We start from the raw sequence: 20,501 nt of genomic DNA on the forward strand, positions 1-20,501 counted from the left end.
CATGTCGTCTAATCTTGTTCGACACATATCCTTATCACTAACAATCCGTCTAACCCTCTGGTATTGTGAATATGGGATAGATTCCTTGATGGTTGCTGGGTGACTACTTGAAAAGGACAGCAAACTATTCCTATCAGCCACTTTAATATGTGACCAAATAAATCATCCTTTTTGATCTACATCCCTGCGAAGTGCCGGTCTTCTTCTCTGCAACGTTTGTTTGGACGCCATTCCACGGACACGTGCACCGCAAACTCTACAGCCGCCCTGTCTTCTACTAGAGCCAGTTCTTCTCAGTCTTGTATCACTTATCACTGTATGATTTTTGTTAGTTTTGTATACAGGTACTTCTAAAAAAAAATTAGCATATTGTGATAAAGTTCATTATTTTCTGTAATGTACTGATAAACATTAGACTTTCATATATTTTAGATTCATTACACACCAACTGAAGTAGTTCAAGCCTTTTATTGTTTTAATATTGATGATTTTGGCATACAGCTCATGAAAACCCAAAATTCCTATCTAAAAAAATTAGCATATCATGAAAAGGTTCTCTAAGGGTACTTTCACACTTGCGGCAGGACGGATCCGACAGGCTGTTCACCAGCCTACAATGGGGACGGGGGCGGAGCTCCGGCGCTGCACGGAGAAAGCCGCCGGACTAAAAAGCCTGACATGCAGTAATTTTAGTCCGGCGGCCTTTCTCCGTGCAGCGCCGGAGCTCCGCCCCCATTGTAGTCAATGGGGACGGAGCGGCGGTCCGCGGGCACGGCGAAATAGCCGCAGGACGGATCCGACATGGTGAACAGCCTGTCAGATCCGTCCTGCCGCTAGTGTGAAACTAGCCTTAACGAGCTATTAACCTAATCATCTGAATCAACTAATTAACTCTAAACACCTGCAAAAGATTCCTGAGGCTTTTAAAAACTCCCAGCCTGGTTCATTACTCAAAACCGCAATCATGGGTAAGACTGCCGACCTGACTGCTGTCCAGAAGGCCATCATTGACACCCTCAAGCAAGAGGGTAAGACACAGAAAGAAATTTCTGAACGAATAGGCTGTTCCCAGAGTGCTGTATCAAGGCACCTCAGTGGGAAGTCTGTGGGAAGGAAAAAGTGTGGCAGAAAACGCTGCACAACGAGAAGAGGTGCCCGGACCCTGAGGAAGATTGTGGAGAAGGACCGATTCCAGACCTTGGGGGACCTGTGGAAGCAGTGGACTGAGTCTGGAGTAGAAACATCCAGAGCCACCATGTACAGGCGTGTGCAGGAAATGGGCTACAGGTGCCGCATTCCCCAGGTCAAGCCACTTTTGAACCAGAAACAGCGGCAGAAGCACCTGACCTGGGCTACAGAGAAGCAGCACTGGACTGTTGCTCAGTGGTCCAAAGTACTTTTTTCGGATGAAAGCAAATTTTGCATGTCATTCGGAAATCAAGGTGCCAGAGTCTGGAGGAAGACTGGGGAGAGGGAAATGCCAAAATGCCTGAAGTCCAGTGTCAAGTACCCACAGTCAGTGATGGTCTGGGTGCCATGTCAGCTGCTGGTGTTGGTCCACTGTGTTTTATCAAGGGCAGGGTCAATGCAGCTAGCTATCAGGAGATTTTGGAGCACTTCATGCTTCCATCTGCTGAAAAGCTTTATGGAGATGAAGATTTCATTTTTCAGCACGACCTGGCACCTGCTCACAGTGCCAAAACCACTGGGAAATGGTTTACTGACCATGGTATTACTGTGCTCAATTGGCCTGCCAACTCTCCTGACCTGAACCCCATAGTGAATCTGTGGGATATTGGGAAGAGAAAGTTGAGAGACGCAAGAGCCAACACTCTGGATGAGCTTAAGGCCGCTATCGAAGCATCCTGGGCCTCCATAACACCTCAGCAGTGCCACAGGCTGATTGCCTCCATGCCACGCCGCATTGAAGCAGTCATTTCTGCAAAAGGATTCCCGACCAAGTATTGAGCGCATAACTGAACATAATTATTTGAAGGTTGACTTTTTTTGTATTAAAAACACTTTTCTTTTATTGGTCGGATGAAAAATGCTAATTTTTTGAGATAGGAAATTTGGGTTTTCATGAGCTGTATGCCAAAATCATCAATATTAAAACAATAAAAGGCTTGAACTACTTCAGTTGGTGTGTAATGAATCTAAAATATATGAAAGTCTAATGTTTATCAGTACATTACAGAAAATAATGAACTATCACAATATGCTAATTTTTTGAGAAGGACCTGTACATGTCTGTACTTGGTAAATAAAGAATAAGATGACTAAGTAGACTAGCCAATCAGATTATTGGGATGGCAATTGCGCAGCTAGTAGAAAAGTACTTCAGCTTTAAAAAGAAAAATATTTATATTGTGTCATTTAATAACTTTCATAGGAATTTCAAAAAGTTTAGAAATCCTAGGCCTCTTTCACACAAGCAAGTTTTCTGTCTGGATGCAATGTATGTTGTGAAGCCAGAGCCATTCATTTCAATGGATCTATGCATCAGCTCTACATTCAGGAGAACTCTCAGCATGCTCTGGATCCATAGAAGTGAATGGGGCTTGTGGGAAAAACTGAAGGCATCCGGAGGCAAAGCATTTTTCACTGATGGTTGCTAAGATAGTTATTCAGTTTTAATATACACACGTAAAAACGAATGCACTGAGCACAATCAAAATACTGTGACCGCATAGGAGACCTGCTCCCATTGTGTCATCAGTGACCATTAGTTGTGACGCAAAGAGAGCAGGTCACCCCCCCCCCCCCCCCCAGTCAATAGGATGTTGATAACTGCTCACCAGGGAGATAAAGAGCTGGTTATGGACCGATAGAGACCCAACCCAGTAGGAGGTCAGCCACTCTCTGGATAACCCCTTTAAATATACAACTAAGTTTCCAGCTCCAACACCTTTGCCCATAGTCCACATGGACAATGATAAAAGGCATCCTCCAGGAAAATTTTCAACAAAAATATGCCACACACAGGAAGTATATTATTTTTAGCCTTTTTTTTTTTTCCACACAACCCCTTTAATATCAAGTCTGTAAATAAAATTCAACTGCGGACAAACCTATACAAGAAAAGACCCAGGAGTTCAAGGAATCATCGCATACATTCTATAGGGGGAATCTATGAAACTGTCTTAGGCTACTTTCACACTAGTGTTTTTTTGTGGATCCACAAAAACGCTTCCGTTATAATAATACAACTGCATGCATCAGTCATGAATGGATCCGGTTGTATTACTCTTCTATAGCCATGATGGATCCATCTTGAACACCATTCAAAGTCAATGGGGGACGGATCAATTTTCTATTGTGTCCGAGAAAACAAATCCGTCCCCATTGACTTACATTGTGTGTCTGGACAGATCAGTCTTGCTCCGCACCACATCGGGAAAAAAAAAACGCTGCTTGCAGTTATTCTGTCCGTGATGGGGACGCAACCAGACGGAACAGAATGCATTCTGGTGCATTCCGTTTTGTTAAGTTTTATCCCCATTGACAATGAATGGGGACAAAACTGAAGCGTTTTCTTCTGCTATTGAGATCCTATGACGGATCTCAATATTGGAATTGAAAACGCTAGTGTGAAAGTAGCCTGAATTGCCCACAGCAATTCAGAGCAGATTTAATATTCTGCTCTTAAAAAATGGCAACAAAGTCCAATTTTACTTTAGGCAGTTTTATAAATCCACCCTATGTGCAAAGCAAATTTTTATCTATCGCAAAAAGAACCAAACTACAATCTTCACCATACAACCATGGCAGACACGCAGCATAAACTGAAACACTTAAAAGCCAATTCTTAAAAGATGTGGTTGAAAGACAGATCACATTTTCCAATTTCTTCCAGGGCCTTGGCATAAATGTATTCGACGGGAAAAAAAAAAAACCAGCAGATTCTTTAAAACAAAGTTCAGTTTGTTGATCAGCAACTGAATTAAAATATAGCTCAAAAGGACTAATGAAAGGTAGTCAATAAAAAAAATATCTTGTAGTATTGGGCTTCACCAGATGCTTTACTCCTGTGAATAAAAGAAACATGTTGAGAGTCTAAATATAAGAATATTGCAACTGTTATCAATAAGTGCCACAAACATGAAGAATTACAATTTTACACTTTTACTTTAAAGGGTTTTCAGAGATTTTGATACGGATGACATCCTCAGGATAGGTCATTACTCATTAGTATCTGATCAGTGGGGGTCCGACATCCAGCACTCCCGCCGATCAGCTGTTTAAGAAGGCACTGTGCTCCTGTGAGCGCCGCTGCCTTCTCACTGCGCCGTACATTGGGGCTGAGCACAATACCAAGCACAGCCGCTACACAATGTACGGCACTGCTTGGTGTGCAAGGAGAAGGCAGAGGCACTCACAGGATCTCAAACAGCTGATCGGTGGGGGTCCTTTGTGTTGGAAAACCACTTCAACCCCTGCTACTACTGTGTGCAGCCTAGCACAGTATCCATAGTCTGCAACAATGGGTATTTCCATTGATTCCTGTTATTTCCCAGTTTATGCTGATCTTCTGTTTCCACGGGAGAAAGTGGTGGACACCTGTGAAAGCAGCACATAGCATAGTCCACCATGACACACTATATAGCTTCCATGGTTTAACAGTAGGTCATGAGGCACTCAGCATTAATGCTTCTGTATCCAATTGAATGCCATTTCAAGTTTTCATATTCATAAATATATGCATAGCTTTCAAACCACTGCTGGTTTCCTTTGGGCAAGTGGTTTAGCTCTATTCCCCTGTCTAACATGACCTAACAACAGTTTTCAGAGCTCCCATAATGCACTGCTCACTGGTAACAGGAAGCCAGTTGAAATGTGAATGTACAATCTGTACTGTCAGTTAAAGGGGTTGTCAGAGTTATGGGAAAAAAAATAGCACTGTAAATCTGATGGGCAGCAATATATAACTGAGCTAAGCAAGTTTTAGGCCAAAAAATAAATAAATCTATTTCCTTATTTCCCTGGCTCTCTTCTGGCCCTTTGTTTACCTGAAACAATCTCTGCCCCTCAACCTGCTCTGCAAAGGTAATGAATAAGTCTGCCCTAATTGACATGTCTGCTTGCTGGGAGACTCAGCAGCATGTTGTATGTGTAGGACTACAAGTCCCAGCTGTACAATGACACTGCTGATACACAGGGTCTTCCCCCTACCTGTTGTGAAATCCTCTGCAGAACTGTCAGCTCCTGTGCCCAGCATTTGTCTCCTCACTGCCTGCAGCTACTCAGTAAAGCCTTCAGCCCTGAGTCTGTGCTGCTGAAAGGAGAGGGCAATAAGCAGCAGCGGGTGTTGCCAGCACAGTGACCTCTGGTGTACAGACACAGATCAGCTCTCTCAGGTTTGTGCACAAGTCATCATCAGAGCAGGGAGAGAAGCTGACATCACAGGTCATGTGACATCTGAGAAAGGAGCAACTACAGATGCAGTAAGTGCATGGTAAAGCTGTTACATTTGATTAGTTAGAAACATGCAAACAAATAACTTGGACAACCCCTTTAAAAATCATGTACGGATCCATGTTAGACTCTGTTCACACTGCATGTCATCGAATGAAGGCAAGTGGTAACCCAAATGCATTCAAGGTAAGTAACAACATGCCTACACTTCTGCAAAAATGTGCCATTTAAAAAAAATATATATAAACCACACAGTAGTGGTGAAGACTTTCTACCTTTTCATCTTTGCGCCTCTCTTCCATTGCTTCTTCTTCCTCATCTACAAGGCCATCTCCCTGAAACTTGTCATGCGTCCATTTTGGACTGCTCCCAGACTTTTTAAAAGGAAACCTTCCTCTTCCTCGCTGGAAGTTGCCTCGTCCCCTTGCCCTCCTTGCCCAGTAATCCACTCCATCATCTCTGTCATCATGCTAAACAAACACAGCTTAGTTTTAAAGCAAGTCTACATATAAGTTATCTTATTATGCAGTCAAGAAGGCATCCTTTTGTAAATTGCCATGTCCGATTCGGATTTTTATATGTTTACGAGTGGCTTCATGTACCTTTCTAAAAATAGCACAGATATTTATCAAAAGTCACTGCCCACAGCATGGTAAAGCCCAAAAATGGTATCATAATATATTTAATATAGTTTATGTAATATATATATATCTATATATATATATCTCTATATATATATATATATATATATATATATATATATATATATATATATATATATATATACAGAAAAAGCCTGTACTACCATTGAGAATGCAATCAGGTTGATCTGATGCTCTCTGAAGTTTCTAGATACAAACATTACTATAATAAAAAATGTAATATTTCTTTATTAAATTGTAATTTCAATATATTATAATATAAATAAATTACAATATATGGGAGGTAACCTACATCTTAAAGTGAATCAATCACCTCTTTGAAGGTAGCATGACAGGCACACCAATTCCGCCGGCGCCCCTCATCTGTATATAATGTGGTTTTTAAGAAGTCTCAGTACTGGAATAGCCCTGTGAAGAAGCAGTCCTGATTTTCATGCACTCCACCCACCCTCCTGATTACAGAGAATGGTGCTCAGAGAGGAAAGCATAACTCCTATTGCTGAGACACTTCAGCCAGTGGCTGGGGCAATGGTTGATCTGATAAATATGTGTGGTATAGTGGGCAGTCTGTTCATGCAAATGTAAAACCTTGAAAACCCACCAGGAAATATTTCTTGCTTTTAGGTGTATATTCTGGATCCCACTCCTCCTCTTTAGATCTCTTTTCAAAACTTGGTGCTGTATTCACAGGAGCAGTACTTGTCCCAGCAAACACCCCTCGAGCACGGCCTCTGCCTCTAATTCGAAACTGCTAAACAATTGGTTTAATTGGTGAAGTGCTCCTTTTGAACATGGCAAAGATGATTATGTGGTCAATTATTTGTCTGTAAAATGTACTGTCACATAGCAGACACCATAGCATTTCAGCTTAGTGACAAATGCATATGAAGACATTAAGAATATAATGAATTGAGGGTCATATGTAACGACAGTCCCTGTAAATAAAAGTCCTATCACAAGGTACTCAGTGAGGAAACAAAAAGATAGAGAATATCATAGCCAACCATAATGTACAATAAAGGGTTTCTCCAGCATTTTCATATTGATGGCCTATCCTCAGGAAGTCAGCTGTATGAACAAGCCACGGCCTCTGCGCAGCTCACCAAGCACAGCACCGTCCATTCGATAGCGCCTGCACTTGCTATCGCAGCTCAGCCCCATTCACTTGGCCAAGGAACATGACATCATGAGGCCTAAAGCTCTCACAGAGCGCCACAGCTACTTCATACAGCTGATTGGCAGGGGTGTGGGAAGTTGGGCCCCCGCCAATCTGATACTGGTAATCTATCCTAAGAATAGGCCATCAATATTAAAATGCCAGAGAGCTCCTTTAAACCTCATTCAAAAAGACTGATGCCATTGGGCTTTGAAATGGTTTTCATTTTGCTTGGTGTTTGAACGAAATTTGCCACCAGCGACCTCCTTATCAAACCATGGACATAGATAGCTGTAGATCAGAGTAAATCTTTTTCTGCTTTCTGATCCAAGGCTCCATTCCCGAAATTAAATATGTGAATAAGCCATTTGGTGCAATGAGAGCATCACTGTTGCTCTCATTGCACCAAAGCTCTGCTCCTTTCAGTGCCCAGCCCCGCCTTCCCGATTTGATTCACAGGTTCTGGCAGTAATCTAGCTTGGCCCTGTGCTTTAAGTCATACACGGCGGCTTTACATATCAGCACAGTACAGCCCTGACTCTCACAAAGGCCAAGTGACTGCACTGCGCACGTGCAATGACATCGATCTCCACCAAAAAAGAGACTGACCTCGGCATCACATAATCAGAGCATGCAGAGATATGCAAAGCTACAACACAGGGCCAGGTGTGATTGCATTCACTGCAAAAAAGTCCAAATGGATCCAGCGAGTAAAATTAAGGATTTTTTATGAAGAAATAAACAAGTAATCCTCTCCTGCATAAAAGCAACACGTTTCAACCATAAGACAGGTCTTCAGAATACTACTTTATACTATGACTCCATGAAGACCTGTCTTATTGTTGAAACGTGTTGCTTTTATGCAGGAGAGGATTACTTGTTTATACGTTTGTTTGTTTTTATGAAGAAATAAAGAATCATTGATTTTATTCGTTGAACCCATTTGGATTTTTTTTCTGCATCTATGTTCGGTGTGAACACAGCCCCGATCCGTGCAGAGCAGGTCAGAGCACCTTTACCACTTGAGAGTGGGACTTTGTTCTATCTATAAAGTGATTGCATTCACTGCCTGGCCCTGTCAGTCAAAAGGTATTGTCAGGTTAGGCTTTAGAGCAACGCGAGCAAAAGGTGATGTTTTTATTGCACCAAAAATACCATTCTCTTATTTGGAAAAAGGCTCATATCGCAGGAACGGAGCCTTAGATTCAGGAGAATGAAAAAACCCTTTACTCAGGTGACAAAACTCTAAGGAGAAGGAATAAATAAATACGAAAAGTAGACGTACACGGGCCCGCTGACTGATTATAGGATATGGCCAGAACCGTGCTTTAAATGTAAGAAGAAACAAGTTAGCACTGCTCACTATACTCCAGATAATAAATACTAGTTAATATGTTTGCACCGATCTGGAATTTAGAATTACTCTGCTAGTTTGATGAATATCTTCACCTATGGGAGTGATGGCTAACCTCCGGCACTCCAGCTGAGGTGAAACTACGACTCCCAGCATGCTCCATTCATTTCTGTGGAGTTCTGAGAACAGCGAAGCATCTTGGGAGTTGTAGTTTTACCACAGCTGGAGGTTAGTCATCACAGACCTATGGGGTTTATCTATTTGTCAAAGAATGGACAGAAGAATCTCTCTCCACTTATAGTGAGCAACTAGCATAGAGATGGTTCCTGCAGAAACAGGACTGTTGGTGAATTCAGAGAAAGCAACTCATTTGTGAAAATCTATTAAAAGTTCTTACGAAGTTGAAACTGAATAAGCCAAAGTCACCCACACTTTACCACACAGTATATTGTCATGTTGTTAACTACTTGACCACTTATTTGCTTAACTACTATGCACTGTGTAGTGTCCAAAAACTTACAAATGTGCCCCTGGGCCTACTGGTGCCTGGGAAACCTGGATATTCTTTGGGCTCCATTGGGCCTTTGAATTCCTCATCTCGGCTTTCCTTCTTATTGTCTTTATCATCATCGGACAGAGAGGGAGACGGCTCGTGATCTTTTCTTCTTTTACTGTAAAAAACAAAAAAATGATCACAACACACAAAAAGAACGCTTATTAAAAAAACATACCGCCACATACTAACAAGATAGACATCAACAACTTCAATTCAAGCAGTGTAAACTTCAGCTCTTAAAGGATAACATTTTGTTTTTTTGCTAGCTTATTAGAGCTAGGCATGTATATCTGAGTTAGTCTGTCATTACCTTATAATAACAGCTTTCATTAATGTCCCCTGTCCCTTTCTACTGCCCCCTTAAAAGAATGTTGCTATGGCTCATCTGTCTCCTGCTAGGAAGACAGAGGGGTGGTCCGTCACACTACATGCCTGCATTAGGCTTCAGAGTAAGGAGGCGTGTCTCTCAGTAATCCAATCTGATTGGCTGGCCGGAAGCTGCTGGCTACAGCAAGTGTGTATGTTAAGTGAGGGAAAGCAGTTTTGGCCTCAGAGAACTGATAGAGCAGCCATCTTGAGAAGGTCCTCATATTGTAGATGTTTAAACAGCCGTAACTAAAGGGAAAAACTCAAGGAAAACAGTGCTATGTAAAGAAACTAAAGATTGCTTTATGCAAAATGCTGCTGCAGCAGTAACATATGCTAAAATGTATTTATATTTTTTTATGAAAATTACAGTTATCCTTTAAAAGAGTCCTAGTTGACATCACCCAATTACATCTGATATAACCCCTCCCCCCACATCCCAACAGAAAAGGAAAAATATATATATAAAATTCTATGATGCCACACATATTGTATCCTCCATTAAGAAAGTAGTAAGGCTTCATCCAGCTTTGGTAACTAAATCGGCACCCTTTTATAACATGTAATTAGTATATCACCTCGCCTCAACATTTTTAATTAGACATTCACAAAAAAAGGAGCTTCACAGCAGACGTATGTAACTGGCAGGATGATAAAGTCCCAGTAATCTCTTTGGTGTGAAAAGCACTGTTCCCATATTGATAGCAGTGCTTTTAATAGTTCCTGCTGGTGCACATTAGGTAGCCAAGAGTCACAGTGCAAAAGTCAACGGCCCAAATTTACTAATGAAGTTAACCGTAACATATGTAGATTTTGGTGAGGATTTAGTGTGGAAACAGAAAAAGGCCTCATGCACACGGCCGTTGTTTTGGTCCACATCCGAGCCGCAGTTTTTGCTCCTTGAATGCGGACCCATTCACTTCAATGGGACTACAAAAGATGTCGACAGCACTCCGTGTGCTGTCCGCATCCGTTGCTCCGTTCCATGGTCCGCAAAAAAAAATATATAACCTGTCCTATTCTTGTCCACGCTTTGCAGACAACAGGCAGTTATATTAAAGGCTGTCCATGCCGTTCCGCAAATTGCAGAACGCACACGGACGCCATCTGTGTTTTGCGGATCCGCAAAACACACAACAGTCATGTGCATGTAGCCAAATCTGCAGGAAAATCTGTTTTGAAACCCACACCCTTGTGCAGGTACCCTAAAATACTGATGCTTTATCTTTAAGAAACGTTTAGGTACTTTTAATAGTGACTGTGCTTCTATTTAACCTAACTGCAGCTCAGCCCCTCCAGGCAGAGCTACTACATAAAGTACAGTGTGATGCCTGGTAAACAATGAAGGGGATGCAACGTTCACTAATCTAAAATTAAAATCCTGGAAACTTCCTTTAAGAAAATAAGAATTAGACTTAGGCCTCTTGCACGTGGCCGTTGAGCTCCCGTGGCCGTATACGGCGGCTGCACAATACACAGGGCACCAGCCATGTGCATTCCGCATCACAGATGCAGACCCATTCATTTGAATTGGTCTGCAAATCCAGAGATGCGGTACGGAACATAACAGAAGCACTACGGAGTCGTGGGGTTCTGATCCATGCTTCCATTCCGCAAAAAAATAGAACTTGTTCCATCTATTTGTGGAACAGACGGATCACGGACCCATTCAAGTTGAATGGGTCTGGATCCATTCCGGCCGCCGCACGGACATTGCCTGTGCATTGGGGAATCGCAAATTATGGTTCCCAAAGCACGGAACGGAACCACAACGGCCGTGTGCAAGAGGCAATACCGGTAATTTGGTTTTTCAGAGATTCCCTCATGACAGCACAACAGGAGGTTGTTCCCCTTTGACCTTCTTGGGACAGGAAACAGAGGTTAAAAGATCCCTCCCACCTCCACCCACCAGTGTTTTTCCAGATTACTACACCCGGATGGATGCAACTGATTCATTAAAATCATAAGAAAATCTTATATGCAATATTTACATAGTATTTAGTAAGGGAGGGAATGTACGGGTGCTGTCATGAGGGAATCTCTGGAGACCGAATTACGGGCAAGTCTAATTTCTATTTTCCAGCTCATCCCTCATGACAGCTCAACAGGAGACGTACTAAATTATAATTTGGGGGGGGGGGGGGGGGACAAGTCTATGGACAACATACCACGCACAGAGGCAGGCAGCAGCGGGCCAGGCACTCCAGGCCACAGAGGCCATGAGGCAGCATGCCAGGCACAGTATACATTTTTCCTAGATAAAGGAATCAAGTCAGACATAACTAAGCCAGGTTGCTAGACCCAAAAGATTTAAGTCTGCAACCTTGTCAATTGAACGCAGCCTGAAAATTTTAAATCCACATTCAGTCCTCATTAAAGAAACAGGTGATGCTACAATCGAGTTCCAAGTTAGATCCACACACAGATTCTCAATTAAAGTAATTAGAACTGTTGAGGCAATCTAGCTGGTTAAACACATGCATGGTTTACTTACCTGATAAATAGTTTGCATAGTTTACTTACCAATCTTGGAATATGTGCTGCCAAAGCAAGCACCAATAATGTCAAGCAGCTTCTGCCAAAACTTGCATACGAAGCATTGGTAATAAGACAAGGCCCCATCCAGGGAACCTCCACATAAGAGGTACTGGCACGGTCACTTATAGGGTAGGAAGGAGGAGGATGAACCCAATGATTGAACCCAGGCCATCAGAGATCCTACCTATAGGCTCCAACTCAGCCAGGTGGATGCCGGGCTGCTAAGGGACCTCTACCCCGAGAGGTGTTAGCAAGGCTATTTGAGACCAGGAAGGAGAGGGCAGACACCCCCCGATCCTAGTCCCAGTCTTAGGCCCTAAAAGTTTTTGTAGAATCTCTTCAACCCTAGAGCTGGGAACCTCTCAGCATCTATCCCCTGTAGGGACAGGAAGAACACTGGTGGGTGGAGGTGGGAGGGACCTTTTAAAATATGTTTCCTGTCCCAAGAAGGTCAAAGGGGAACAACCTCCTGTTGTGCTGTCATGAGGGATGAGCTGGAGACCTTGATTACATTCAGTTTCATTCTGATCAAGTCCTGCTCTCACAGCCTCTTTGTTACAACCAGTGAGGTTATAACACTATGATAACCTCTTTGTCAGGAGAGAATGCTCAGGAAAAATTTTCAATATCAACAATTCAACTTTCTTGCTACTGAAAGCAAAAAAATCTTGAAAATGGTGAAAAACAAAGTATATAAGAAAATGCAGAAGTTTTCATTATACACTGGTCAAGCTCTATTTTACATAAGCCAGGACAAGCAATTTCAGTTCTATGCTACTGACTATGTAGTTCCACTACTATTTTAAAAATTAACCTTCCTCCCTTCATATCCTCCTTTCCTTTGAGCCCATTTTTTTCTCATATTACAAAAAAAGCTAATATATAAAGAAATCTACTTAGGGCTCTTTCACACTTGCATTCTTTTCTTCCGGCATAGAGTTCCGTCGTCGGGGCTCTATGCCGGAAGAATCCTGATCAGTTTTATCCTAATGCATTCTGAATGGAGTGAAATCCGTTCAGGATGCATCAGGATGTCTTCAGTTCCGGACCGGAAAGTTTTTTGGCCGGAGATAATACCGCAGCATGCTGCGCTTTTTGCTCCAGCCAAAAATCCTGAACACTTGCCGCAAGGCCGGATCCGGAATTAATGCCCATTGAAAGGCATTAATCCAGATCCGGCCTTAAGCTAAACGTCGTTTCGGCGCATTGCCGGATCCGACGTTTAGCTTTTTCTGAATGGTTACCATGGCTGCCAAGACGCTAAAGTCCTGTTTGCCATGGTAAAGTGTAGTGGGGAGCGGGGGAGCAGTATACTTACCGTCCGTGCGGCTCCCCGGGCGCTCCAGAGTGACGTCAGGGCGCCCCACGCGCATGGATGACGTGATCGCATGGCACGTCATCCATGCGCATGGGGCGCTCTGACGTCATTCTGGAGCTCCCCGGGAGCCGCACGGACTGTAAGTATACTGCTCCCCCGCTCCCCACTACTACTATGGCAACCAGGACTTTAATAGCGTCCTGGCTGCCATAGTAACACTGAACGCATTTTGAAGACGGATCCGTCTTCAAATGCTTTCAGTTCACTTGCGTTTTTCCGGATCTGGCGTGTAATTCCGGCAAATGGAGTACACGCCGGATCCGAACAACGCAAGTGTGAAAGAGCCCTAAAAGAAGCACTGCCACAAAACATTTATTCTCTAAACTGCTAGAAAGGTATATGCTGTAACCTGTCGTGAAGGTAATCTTCTTACCAGTGTCTGTATTTGTGAGTTATAACCTTCTTTCTGATCCTCAGCTGTGTCATGTGACTAACACACTAACTATCCAAATAACACAGCATCTTATGTGTGGACAGGAAGCCAGTTTCTCTATGTATTGCTATGGGAGCCTCAATGTCAGTCTCATAGGAATGAATAGAGAAGTAACCGACTTCCTGTCACATGACACAACTGAGGATCAGAAAGGAGGTTATAACTCACAAAAACTGTCACTGGTAAGATCTGCTTCACTACAGCATGTACCTTTGTTGTGGGAGAGTTTCTTTAACAAGAGCAGCCATGTCTCCCCTACTCATTACTGCTCTATGTCTGGCTGTAAAACAACTGGCTGGAGTAGAAGCCTCCCTGCTGTGCCCTGTCTGCAGTAGGACAATCAAATAGTTAAGCCCCACCAATCATTGTCTGGAGATGGAACAGATCAGGAGGAAACTGAGTAGATTGAAGCGCTCTTGGATAAGAAAAAAGGAGAAAATATAGTGTTCAGAGACACACTCCCCTTTTTAACCTCCCCTCCTTTAACTAGACCACAACCAATAAGTAAGGAATGGTTTGTTTTAAACTTCATTTCACACTAAATAGGTGCTTAGTGTATGTGTAGCTTATACGCTGGGAACATCTTGCAACTTACGGTATACACTGTATACCTAGGTATACATACCTAGCCTAAATGTGTGCAACTGTATGCCTGCTATGGAGTGTCCACATTTGGAGATTACTAGGCATACATACTGAATGTGCACAGTGAACATAATATGAACTTAACTTTAGGGCACTTTTTAGCTAGTATTTAAAAAATTTGTGTTTGGAAGTAAAAACGGACTGAAAACGCAGAGGAGTTAGGTTGACGTCACACTTGTGGCAAAGCTAATCCTGCAGGCTGTTCTAGTGGAGTTCTCTAGATCCTACTTAACTGGATGGTGCTGTGCACTGCCGCACCCCATTCACTATAATGGGATCTGGTGGGGATACGGTCGCACCCCAGCCTAAATGCCGGGATTTGGCTGGAGAAAAACTGTTGTGTGCAGCAATTTTTGTCAGGCTGAATGCCAGCATTTATTCCGGCAGGCATTTTGCACTATGCCAGATCCAGAGAACCCTGCAGGTTATTCTCTGCTGGAACAGCCTGCTGGATTAGCTATGCTACGAGTGTGAATGTAGCCTTAGAAATCTGTTCCCTCTTGGTCTGGGTTACAAATACTGGTGCAAAATACTGACCAAAATGCACAAGTGTGAAAGTTGCTTAAAATAGAGCATAACAGAAAAGACGACAATAGCCCACAACCAGGTACAGAAATGGAAGAAAGACTTTTCCGCCATGTCTCTACAGTATGAGGCATTTTATTTTTATCACCTCCCTATGTTAATGTCTACTTCAGCACCTTATGGGATACATTAAATATATCTGCAGTTAAGGACAAAAAAAAAAAAAAAAAAAAGTATACAATCCTTAGAACCCCTTATAAGATCTACATTAAAATAAAGAGCTGCTCATATAAAAGCGGAGTTACTAAACTGAAAAAAATTAATAAATAATGACCATAACATACATAGTATTCACACAAAGGACACATAACTGTCTGAAATGTAATAGAAATATCTCCGGACCCAAACTGTGGCATCAATTCTTGATCACTTCAATATTCTGTGTGGCGTTCAAACAAAATACAGTGTTTTTTTTTTTTTTTAATTCCTTCATTGACGAGTCAACAGCAAACAGTGATTTTGTTCAAACTGCGGTGTTATGAGTGGAAAAAGTGGAATCAAGCAGAAAGAACCAAAGTTCTTACACAAACGGGTTCTAGAAATGCACTGCACTGAAGTCCAACTTCCTGATGTTGCCTGGACAATAGGACACAATAATTTGTCATTTTTTTCAGTTAGCTTGCTATTCCAAAGTTTTTGTCCTCATCCACCATTAGTCGTGTAAAAGACAAATACATTTTTGCTGTAAAACAAACAATTGTGATTGTTCACGTTAAACCAATATTTCAGACAATGTAATTAAAAAAGCATTGACAGCTCGCTACTAGACGGATATTACACATTCTGCTTACTTGTCATCCTTGAACACTTTCAACTCCTTATGCTCTTTCTGTGCCTTTTCTCTCTTGCGAGAATCACTAGATTCCCGGGAACACTTGGAGTCCCCTCGTTCTTTACTGCGCTCCTTTCTGCGACGGTCTGTGTCACCCCGCAAATCAATCGAGCTACTCTTTACTTTCTTTTCTATCTGAAAAAAGCAGTACAGATTTATGAAATACTCCTTTAAGGCCTAGAAAAAGAGAAGTCAAATGTAGAATGTGATGCATTTCTTGGCCTTAAACATTCGATTCATGTTGGCAAAACCCACAAATTTCACAGGGACTGGTGGTGTCCTGATTCTCCACAACAGCAAATATCGGGGGGGAAATGGTCGGGCATGTTAGATTTCAACATGCGTGATCCTTCTCTTCTTAGATTAGAGGCATCTGACAGTGCCTTACCCCCCTCTTCCCCCTTTTACTGATGTCACCGGGCTCGCTGCTAGGCGGAAGCCTCTGCCTAGCATGGCCCGGTGGTCAGTCCTTTCAGTCCCATAGAGCTCCAGTGTGTTGGGGGGACGGACGTATATGTTAACGTATACATATTTTTTGCTAGACTCTGCAGAATGCAAAAGCGTGGTACACTATTTTTCACAACTGTAGTGTCCTGCAAAAAATTAAATAAAAATGTATCCGTTAACCCAATGATGCCCAACCTACAGCCAGCGAAGCTGTGTCATGCTGCCCGTGCTGTGACTGAAGGCGGAGCATGCGCAAAGTTGCAGAAGAGACGCGCCTGCGCCGCCATTCCTATTTATACTGTGGTGCCGTAATATTATTCGTTTTGCGGCAACTGAACACCCCATCTCCCTACACCAGCCCATACAGACCCCCTCTGGACTCTCAGCCAGGCATCAAAGCACGGAGAAGGTGAGGACAAGTCAGATGGGAGCAGGAGGTCTATGGAGGATGTGACTGGCGAGGTGTGGTAGAAGTGATTGGACCTGAGCCTATTTCTTATGTGATTGGTCTGGTGCCTGTGTGAGAGGACTCATAATATTACACCACAAGGCATTTCATTCCTTAGTCTTGCTATGCCAGAGATATGCTCCCTTCACAGGGGTAATGCCCACATGTGCCCCCTTCACAAGGGCAATGCTCAGATATTTGTCCCTTCACAGTAGTAATGCTCACACGTGCCCCCTCACAGTGTTTGCATCTCTTTCTGCCAAAGCTACCTGGTTCTGGCCCGTGAAATTTATACCATGTCTAGTGTGGCCCTATATATATATTTTTTATTATGGAACTCTGTGGCATCAAGTTAACATATATTTTTTTTGTATACTTTAAAACCATGACAAAACATGATGTGAACCCAGCCATAGTTGGATAGTGCCAGTTGCTAGCCAGACCCCATAGACAATCATGGGAACTGATGGCGATTTGGCAGATCCCTGGCATAAATGTCAGGATTTGGACCGTCAAAAATCAACCCTTTCCGATCAGATATTGAAGAATATATACAAAACCAGACAACCCGTTTAAAGAGGATTTCCAGGATTACTGTGGTTTTTAGCAGATATGCTCATGTAGTTGCTTACCTCTTGTCCATCTTCCCCATTCTTTTTTTTTTTCAATTTGGACTATTCTGACTCTTTCCCCATGTAAACACATCACTCTGGTTTATTACATCCTGTATGTAGCACTTCCTGTTGCTGTATCCAACCAAACCCATGATGCACTTCTCTTTTGCCACAGCTCCAGCACCATCCCTAACACCCAGCTAGTTTATATTTCCTTCCAACCAGACACTGCCCCAGTTGCTGCTTTGACACTCACGGACATAACATCACAGGAAATAAGAAAGAGCTGCATGGACATGACAGCCCAAAACAGAAGATAGGAGCAATAAAAAGGTAAAAAAAAATAAAAAAAATACAAAATTACAGCTACCTTCATAAAATTTTTAAGATATGTTGATGCAAACCTGGAACACTTCTAAACCTTTCCAAAGGGTTAAAGAGAAAAAAAGAAAATACCTTGGACGGCTCCTCCTTCGGTACAAAGACAGTGTCTTCGTTCTGCATATATGCATGTTTTCTCAGGATGTTGGGTGAAAGATCTAGCCTCCTACAATAAGTTGAGAGATACAGTGAATATAAAATCCAAACAATTCCCTCTATTAGGAGCCTTTAAAGGGAATCTGTCACCTATTTTGACCATATAAAACCGTTAACATAGCAATGTGCAATAAAGTACCTTCATTCCTGCATGTGTCTTTCTTTTATTCAACTTTTTATTCTTATTAAAAAGCAATTTTTCTGATATACAAATGAAGTCTCAAGGTGCCCAGAGGGGCGTTATTACTCTGCTCTAGTTCCCAGTAACGCCCCCCTGCAGTGCCCAGCCGGCCTTTTAAGAAATAAATGTCCTCCCTACATACTTGCCGAACGGCGCCGCCCCCTCCACTACGTCATTTAATTTATTCACTGCACCTTCCTGGCTTCCTCCACTCTTGTCCTCCAAAATCCTGCGCAGGCTCGCTGAGTGCCTGCGCCGGTAGGATACTACTGCTCCAGAGGGCAACAGCACTCTGATTACGTCACTGGGCTCAGCGCATGCCCAGTGACACTATTGAGGTTGTTGCCCTATGGAGCAGTAGTATCCTACCGGCGTAGGCACTCAGCGATGATGCGCCTGCGCGGGATTTCGGAGGACAAGAGAGGAGGAAGCAAGGAAGGTGTAGTGAATAAATTAAATAACATAGTGGTGAGGGGGCGGCGCCGTAGGCCAAGAGAGGAGGAAGCAAGGACGGTGCAGTGAATAAATTAAATGACGTAGTGGGGAGGGGGCGGCGCCATTCGGCAAATATGTGGGAGGACATTTATTTTTTAGGAGGCCGGCTGGGCACTGCAGGGGGGCGTTACTGGGCACTAGAGCAGAGTAATAACGCCCCCCTGGGCACCTTGAGACTTCATTTGCATATCAGAAAAATTGCTTTTTAATAAGAATGAAAAGTTGAATAAAAGAAAGAAGACACATGTAGGTAAGAAGGTACTTTATTGCACATTGCTATGTTAACGGATTTATATGGTCAAAATAGGTGACAGATTCCCTTTAAGTTTCCTTAAACTGAAAAAAATGAACACGGATAAGACATAATATCCATCTATATAGTTAGTCCTGCTCTCAGCTGAGAAGAGGATAGGATTGTGTCCAGTCTAGAAAATGCTCTGTGGGGTAAGTGCATCAGCTGCACAAACCTCCCTGCTAGACTGCAACAGGGCGAGTCTCACATTTCGGCCGAATGCACGCGGCCGTGAGCGTGAGCAGGAGCGCACAGCGTCATTGGTTGCTATGACGCCGTGCGCTTCCTGCTGCTGCCACAGTACAGTAATACACTGGTATAGATCATACCAGTGTATCACTGTACTGCGGCGGCAGCAGGGAGCGCACGGCGTCATAGCAACCAATGACGCCGTGCGCTCCTGCTCTTAGCAGGAATCAAGCCCGTGGTTCCACGGACCGCTCACGGCAGTGTGCATGAGCCCTTAGGAAACCAGATGTAATAATAAAAGTTATAAAATTTGTAATAGGGAAAGACCACATGTAGTGCGAATGCTGGCGATTTTCTGTAGCAGAACTTTCTGTGGTAAAACCCCCAGCATTAAAAGGTAACAAAGTAGATGAGATTTTCCCCAACACCAGAACTGGCAAATGATCTGACGTGTGGGGGAAGGGGCACTGCGCCACCAATGATAATTACCCTTTCATACAGGAAGCAGGTGCCAGCAGCAGTTAACACCTCAGGTGCCGCACCTGAGGGGTTAACTGCCGCTGATCGCAGCTCCCTGTCAGACGTAGGGTGCCGGCTATGCGATTCTGCTGCCGGCACCTGCCTCCTGTATTCAAGGTGAAGTACGACCTTATATGGGTCCGGACTTTAAGTATTAGGCTACACAGAGCGGCACCCAGCACTTACTATTATTCCTGGGCGCTGCTCCGTTCGCCCGCTGTGCGCCTGTGTCCTATTACTGTCTCCTGCTCCATATGCTAATTACTATGGAGCAATGGGGAGGAGACATCAGCTTCTCTAGTGGGCGTTCCTTCTCCCTGTGCTGTAGCGCTGTCCAATCGCAACGCAGTAGTAAGTGCTGGGACATCTCTGGGCGCCGCTCTGTGTAGCCTAATACTTAAAGTCTGGACCCAGGAAAAGTCCCATCACTGATGGCGCAGTGCGCCAGCCCCTCTCTCCGTTCATTGGTGGCAGTGGCAGCAGCAGCACAGGGGGGGGGGGGGGGGGGGGGGGAGAGACTGCTTCCTTCTCCCCTGTGCTGCTGAGAGAACATGAGCACGCCGACAGCACTCATGTTCAGAGATACTAGAATGGGCAGCAGATACGGGACAAAAGTATCGATTGGGTATCGAAATTTCGATATCTGCAACAACCCTACTTGTCTAATTTTTTTACATCACAGAAACCTGACATTTTAACAGGGGTGTGTAGACTTTTTATATCCACTATATATATTAATTCAGCACAGAACTAAAATACTGTGGAATGTCACAGACCAGAAGACTAAGCAGACAAGACGTTCAGCTTATTGTGTGTTAAAGGGTTTGTCCAAGTTATTTTTATTGATAAACTATCCTCA

General features: G+C 43.3%; 1 protein-coding gene across 6 annotated transcripts in view; it reads right to left on the reverse strand.

Annotated features, from left to right (window-relative positions):
- Window positions 1-3,480: 3,480 nt before the first annotated feature.
- Window positions 3,481-20,501, reverse strand: part of BCLAF1 (BCL2 associated transcription factor 1) — a 36,882-nt gene continuing 19,861 nt past the window's right edge. Inside the window, exons 7-12 of one of the 6 annotated variants that reach the window (XM_044288715.1) lie at window positions 17,886-17,976; window positions 15,880-16,055; window positions 9,108-9,258; window positions 6,679-6,825; window positions 5,691-5,885; window positions 3,481-4,028 (exon numbers count right to left, since the gene is read on the reverse strand). In XM_044288715.1, the coding sequence (XP_044144650.1) occupies window positions 4,023-4,028; window positions 5,691-5,885; window positions 6,679-6,825; window positions 9,108-9,258; window positions 15,880-16,055; window positions 17,886-17,976 (766 nt within the window). In that variant the 3' untranslated portion in view covers window positions 3,481-4,022. Of the gene's footprint in view, window positions 4,029-5,690; window positions 5,886-6,678; window positions 6,829-9,107; window positions 9,259-15,612; window positions 15,771-15,879; window positions 16,056-17,885; window positions 17,977-20,501 lie in introns of those variants that run through there. The other 5 variants (XM_044288714.1, XM_044288716.1, XM_044288717.1 and 2 more) reach the window with 5 other exon arrangements.

Source organism: Bufo gargarizans, chromosome 4, assembly GCF_014858855.1.
Source record: "Bufo gargarizans isolate SCDJY-AF-19 chromosome 4, ASM1485885v1, whole genome shotgun sequence".
Classification (NCBI taxonomy): Eukaryota; Metazoa; Chordata; class Amphibia; order Anura; family Bufonidae; genus Bufo; species Bufo gargarizans.